Source organism: Pyrus communis, chromosome 2 (assembly GCF_041283825.1).
Source record: "Pyrus communis isolate YQ-2024b chromosome 2, ASM4128382v1, whole genome shotgun sequence".
NCBI lineage: Eukaryota > Viridiplantae > Streptophyta > Magnoliopsida > Rosales > Rosaceae > Pyrus > Pyrus communis.
The window spans coordinates 8,251,768-8,257,767 of record NC_142566.1 but is presented as its reverse complement, the minus strand read 5'-3'; the positions used below and the strand labels follow the sequence as shown (position 1 = coordinate 8,257,767).

Sequence of the window (6,000 nt, the reverse complement as noted above, 5' to 3'; positions counted from 1 at the left end):
TTCATGTTTGAACCTATGGTGTAACCAAAAAACATATTTGCATAGCAAACCCGGCTACATCATTGTTATTGAACATATGGTGTAACAGAAAGTAGAAGAAATCAATCTAAACATATGAAGACAATTAACAATGTTGTTCTACAAAAAAGAAATTAAGAGAAAGCATTCAAAAGTGAGGCCGTAACTAAAATTTAATAGCATCCCACGTTGCCTCATTGTCGATCAAACTTCTCTAATTCGCCGCAAAGTAAACATAATCCTGAATCTTGAGAAAACCAAATTCAATTAAATAATAGTTAATAAGCAGCAACAATGGATTGTTTTAATCCAAATATTAACTTGATTAAACAACCAAGTCATCTCATTTTTGCCTCACAAACATAAGCTGATGAAGCTAGCAAGAGGGTACAATTTGTTAAGCTTAATAGCCTTTATGCACATAAAATACCTTTTCCAAAACACCTAAATATATATATATATATTTTTTTAAATGAATAACTTCAATGCTTTAAGCCACAGGAAGCTTGTAGAACAAAGTTAACATGAAAAATGAATAAAATGACAGGCACACCTATAAACAGCAGGAAAAAAAGGAAATCATCAACGCTAAATTCCTCAACTTAACTATCTCGAGAGTTATTGGACTGAAATGATGCCAACCATATGACAGAGAAACAAATAAAAACGAGTAAATTCATAAATCAAAGTTTTAACTCAATCAAATATTATTCCAATGAGAGTTGTAAAATGCAAATAAAGCCATTTAACAACAAACTGTTTCAACCATTTGACTACCCGCAATGTAGACAAAGAAATCTGATACACTCATAGTATATAACTGCTCTATTTATCTCTCTGCAAATGACAATTAATAAAATGGAAAACTGAAGTATACCTTGGCTAGTTATTATTTTGGGTCGCCATCTCCAGTTGCTCCAAATAAAAGAGAGGAAGCATGTGAAGGCAAAATTGGAGGCTTGTCTTGAGTTCTTGAGTTGGCACAGGCGGCTGTCGACCACGTCTCCTAACCTGTAACATGCTAAAATTATCGATTCAACAGAGAGTGTTTAACTAAATCTTATCTCATTGGCAACGGCACATTATAATATCAAGCACATCTTTTGTGTTTATAGATAATAGAATTTTACACTTTTAAGTAGGTATTTTTCATTTTCAGAACAAAACTAGGAATCGAACATAAATATGAACATCAACTGTTATACAGAAGTTCGAAATGAAAATTAATTAGTCATGCAAACCTTTTTAAAGCAATCGCGATTCTATCTCTATTTGAATACAACACCATTGAGCTGAGGTTCTCAATTTTCTTAGCTTGCTGTTGCACCATCTTCTCTCTTTTAGCTTGGTCCTCCAACTCCAAAGCCATAGGCTCCCTCTCTAACTCAGTCTGCACAGAAAGTACGCATGCCCCAGAATACACTTGCATTCAACTAATTACTATAAACATAGAGTGTAACCTCCAAACCTGCAATAACGTGTTTTGCAGATTGAGGATTTCCTCTGCCCGACGCTCTGAATGATATAAAAGAGAACTACAAATTGAAAAACTTGAACTTAAACTGTATCCCTTCCGTTTCATTTTTCCCTGCTCAAGGCCCATTCAAATTGAAAAGAGAACTACACAACCACTGTAAATACAAATCTTTTAACTTTCTCCAAAAAATGAAATCACAGAGAATTGAATTTTAAGCGTGAATCTAAGGCAAACGTACCAAAATGCCCATGATCCGTTACAACACACCGCCCTTTGCCATCAACTTCAGTAGGTCATCTCTCGAAAACTCCTTAAGCCCTTCCGCAACTGCATTCATTTGTCCTTTCCCACTGTCAAGAACTCCAGTGAATGCTTCCTCCGCCGCCACCGGCAACGCCACTTCGTCACCCGATAACGTCGACTTCAACCGGCAAAACGTCGGACCAAACCACATTTTATGCAAAAAAAATGAATCAAAATTCGAAACTAAAGGTGCAACATTTGAAGAGTATGGCAATTTCGAGCTAATTTGACAATTATCAAGGAAAATTCAAAAATTAATTGGCGATTACCGATTCCGAGACCAGATTGGAAATAAAGGATGATGGCGCCCATTGCGGTGCCTTCGCAGCAGCGTCGAGGTCTCTCCAACATAACTACTGGTTCGAGAAGATGATGGGATTTGGCGACGATGGGGTGGACTCCGTTACTTTAGGCAACGATTCGATTTTTGTATGGAGGAGTAAGACCCATAGAGAGAGAGTGGAGGAGGAACGGGAAGAAGTGGGAGCGCAAGGATGGGGAAGTTGGTGTGGGGAGGTTGGAGTGGGACTACTACAACTGTTTCAAACACAGTTTCCAACTCTCTGCACGTCTAATTTGTCTCCTCTTTTTTCTCTCCTATCCCACGTTTTTACCATTTTATCCCTATTTTTTATATATTTTTTCTTTTTCTCGTAACTGTAATTAAAGGGTCAATTTTGGATTTACGAATGTTTCACCGTTTTTGCCTTTTGGCTTTATACATATAGATATAGAAGATAACATAACGTCTAGACCTCACCTCGTCTCCTAAACACAAGACCCCTAACCGCCACCGGACTTGCGCTACCGCCTAGAACCTTGCTTGCAATGCAATCTGAATTTACGTGAGGATCTATTGACAATGTGAATTGTGTTTTGTAATGCGCTATCCATTGCATTTAATTGAAGACTTAACTTATAAACCACACAATATAGACTATATAGTTTTGACAGGTTTTTTATTCAATTTTGTCATCTCATCAGTTTGATCCTTTATATTTCAAACTCAATTTCTTTTGCTTTAGTCATTAATGTTGCCCTTACCGTTCAACTCTGTTAAAAAATCCGTTGATATTAATCTCTGCTAATCATTCTAAACCCCCAAATGAATTTTCGATTGAAAGTAATTTCCAGACTGCTCTTTGTCCCTGACCTCCTTTGATTTAGGATGGTGCCATCCACACACCCGTTGTTAATTTTTATCATTTGATCATCTTCAATTCATTTGATCCGATGGCCAAAAGTTGAGAGATGTGTAAAAGATAAAAATGGTGTATGGATAGCACCACTATTTGACTTATTCAATCAAATACCAAGTGCAAAAAGTGCATGGAAAAGAAAATGCAAAAATCACTTCGCTCTCCGAAGGCTTGAACCGAACGTACAAAGAAGAAATGGTGAACAATAAGAAAATTTAATGAACAAACCCAAGACCGCCATTGCATTTATAGCCAAATGAATAATCAACCTCAACAACATTTACATACCAACTGCTTTTAGCAAATGTCAAATTCAACCGCAAAAACAAGCCTACTTTTGCGACCTCCCTAAACTAAAATCTGTACAGCCCGAGAGCTCAGATTACAGCTGCATCTATTTTCAGCAGAAACGAAACCCTCGGGTATAAATAAACACCGACTACCGGTACAAATAGGAGGACTTCAATTCCCCGACACAATCCGACGATAAGGTGAAAGATTCTAGGGCTCCAACAAGTTAAAAGGGGCAAAACCAAAAAGAGTTTATACTGCACTGAAAAACTGAGTCATATTAACATCCTAGAAGCAGAACCAGCAAAACTAAGGTCGTTTGTACTGATCGATGAGGGGAAGGGCAAGCTACACTTCTAAACAAGGCTTTTCTAATTTTTACAAATATAAGAACTACATTTGAACCTGCAGGAATCCATAATTCAAGTCTCGGATCATTTGCACTGTCTCGCATGCACGATGCAGGTCTCAAAAAAGTCTCATAAAAGTTTCATCTGTCTCCTTTTAGATGTATACGGGTTTTACATCATTAGGCCCAAAGCTCATGAAACACCTCGGGCACTTCCTCTGTCGAGTTTCAAGTACTTTTTTCACACAAGGGTTGCAGAACAAGTGATAGCATTTTGTAATGACAACCTAGCATTGAGATAAAGAAAATAAACTAAGTGCTGTGCCAGAGACCAAAATAACAATGATGACAACGTTGAATATATTAACATGAAATTTCTATGACCGACTGACCACTGATGAGCATCTGAATTTTAACATTCCACTTTCGAAAGATAAGGACAGTGGAAGAGGAAATAAATAGCAAAAATATTTGAAAACCACAAATGAAAATTAACGCGTTACATTTTTCGTACAAGTTACCTTCGCTTAAAATTAAATCCACAGTTTGGAATGCTTCATGTATCATTCAACGCCCTTATTGTTTACTTTCTGCCGAAATTTTTGAAAATCAATTTTCTATTGTACGCCATTATGAAATTTCAACCTGAAGTCAGACCGACCTTCACATTTTCCTAGTTGCTCCACATATTAACCTGACTAGGATCTGATATTTGGACATTTTCAGCTCCAAATATTGATATTTAGACATTTTAACCACCAAAAAACTAAGAATTGTTGAAATGAAAACACTAAATAAAGAATAAATTGAAGATGATTCAGCTAATACCTGTTTTGTCCTGTCAAGGCAGACATCACACTTCAGTATCTCCTTGTATTCTCCAAGTTCCTGTTGAAGCTTTTCAACAATTGATGAACCCTCCGTCTGTGCTCGAAGCTGTGAAGCCTTCCTTTTTAAAACTTCCAATTCCTCCTCTTTTCTTCTCTTTTCAAACCTATTGAATAACAAAATACGAGTTGACACCACCAATATAAAAAGATTGGCGGGAAGGGGAGCAGAACATCCACTATACCTTTCCTTCTCAAGTTCCAACTGCAGATCTGACAGACCATTGTGACTTTTTTCAACTTTAGATTGTGACGCATCTAATGCCTCCCAAAACTGCTGAGATTGCCTTCGGACTTCTAACAATCTCTTTCGAGTATTTTCCAATGTAATTTGTTTTTGCAACTTATCTTCTGCTACTTTCTGAATATGATTTTTGCATATCTTCAACTGTAAAGGAAGAATCGAACAATTAGTTTAACTTAACTCCACATACATTTATACTTAAGTTTTACAGAAGATTAAAATATACCTGATCTTCAATTCGAGCTGCTTTCATGTTGTAGAAATTAAGAGAATGATTGCCTAGTTGAATCTCCCTCTCCATTTTGCGTTTGTCCATGAGTACAGCATTCTGCTGTTGTCTTGCCCTTACCCCCTCTAAAACAAGCTGCAAGGACAGTCACAAATAAAACCAAATATTAGAACATATTTATAATCATTCAACAATTTAGCATGCCGCATGTGGACTGATGCCTGTGAGTTTATCTTCTTTCCTTTCGGTATTACAGCATGTAAAATCTACACCACCTCAGAAACTTCAGACATAAGAAAATGGTGAGTCAATCACCTTAATGTTATAGTCATCTCTCTCAGTAATTTGCTGCAGTAGATGTTGGTTTTGAGTTTGCATATCATCATACGACTGTCCAATAGTCTGAAGAAAAAGCAAAATAAAATGTCAGAACCATCCGATGACAAATGAAAAAATCTCATCTGCATATAATAATGAAGAGCACTAACCTCAATTTCAGATAAGTATGCCCCATTTTCTTCATTTTTGGATTTCAAAATATCAGAAAGTCTCAAAATATCCCTGATATGCCGAGAGAAGGAAAAATCAAAATTCCTCTACGTAATAGTCATGTCAAATGGAGAACAAGGAGCAGCCTAAACAATAGTGTATTCGTTACCATAAAAAAACTACACATAATGTATAATTCCTTCATGTTTCGATAACTGTTACAATCTGGTTTTAAGCCCATATGAAGGAGTGTCACACAAGTGGGACAGCTGCAAAAAATTGTTAATCCTATGAGTGGGTTGCAACAATCAATCATTTTTTGAATGAAGGCTGAATTGAATTATGAACAATTATTCCTATGTTTCAAATCAAGTATGATGGTTCAAAGTGAATCATTTTGGCATTTAACAAACATACCAAATCCTTATTTTAGCTCGTTGAGATTCCACTAGTAATAAATATATAAATAAATAAAAATTAAAGGGAGTCATTAGGAAAAGTAACTTAAAGAGAG

The 6,000-nt window shown here is 36.3% G+C and overlaps 2 protein-coding genes across 6 annotated transcripts in view; both read right to left on the bottom strand.

The window, feature by feature from the left end:
• LOC148698497 (uncharacterized) lies at positions 1-2,512 on the bottom strand. 3 transcript variants are annotated; one of them, XR_015955586.1, is made up of 5 exons: positions 2,068-2,503; positions 1,487-1,916; positions 1,260-1,408; positions 896-1,039; positions 1-265 (listed from the first exon to the last, which is right to left on the bottom strand). XR_015955586.1 is itself a non-coding variant. In XM_088683859.1 (5 exons), the coding sequence occupies exons 2-5, from the start codon at positions 1,619-1,621 to the stop codon at positions 213-215; spliced, it is 465 nt and encodes a 154-aa protein (XP_088539985.1). In that variant the 5' UTR covers positions 1,622-1,916; positions 2,068-2,512; the 3' UTR covers positions 1-212. The 3 variants fall into 3 exon arrangements, 1 of the variants encoding a protein (XP_088539985.1); XR_015955580.1 differs by having other exon boundaries at positions 896-1,029; positions 2,068-2,501; XM_088683859.1 differs by having other exon boundaries at positions 1-259; positions 896-1,029; positions 2,068-2,512.
• A 699-nt stretch (positions 2,513-3,211) lies between these two features.
• Positions 3,212-6,000, bottom strand: part of LOC148698494 (E3 ubiquitin-protein ligase BRE1-like 1) — a 28,179-nt gene continuing 25,390 nt past the window's right edge. For 2 of the 3 annotated variants that reach the window (XM_088683847.1, XM_088683851.1), the window contains exons 15-20: positions 5,486-5,558; positions 5,313-5,399; positions 4,995-5,132; positions 4,710-4,912; positions 4,466-4,631; positions 3,212-3,924 (exon numbers count right to left, since the gene is read on the bottom strand). In XM_088683847.1, the coding sequence (XP_088539973.1) occupies positions 3,793-3,924; positions 4,466-4,631; positions 4,710-4,912; positions 4,995-5,132; positions 5,313-5,399; positions 5,486-5,558 (799 nt within the window). In that variant the 3' untranslated portion in view covers positions 3,212-3,792. Of the gene's footprint in view, positions 3,925-4,158; positions 4,228-4,465; positions 4,632-4,709; positions 4,913-4,994; positions 5,133-5,312; positions 5,400-5,485; positions 5,559-6,000 lie in introns of all 3 variants that reach the window. The other variant, XM_088683854.1, reaches the window with a different exon arrangement.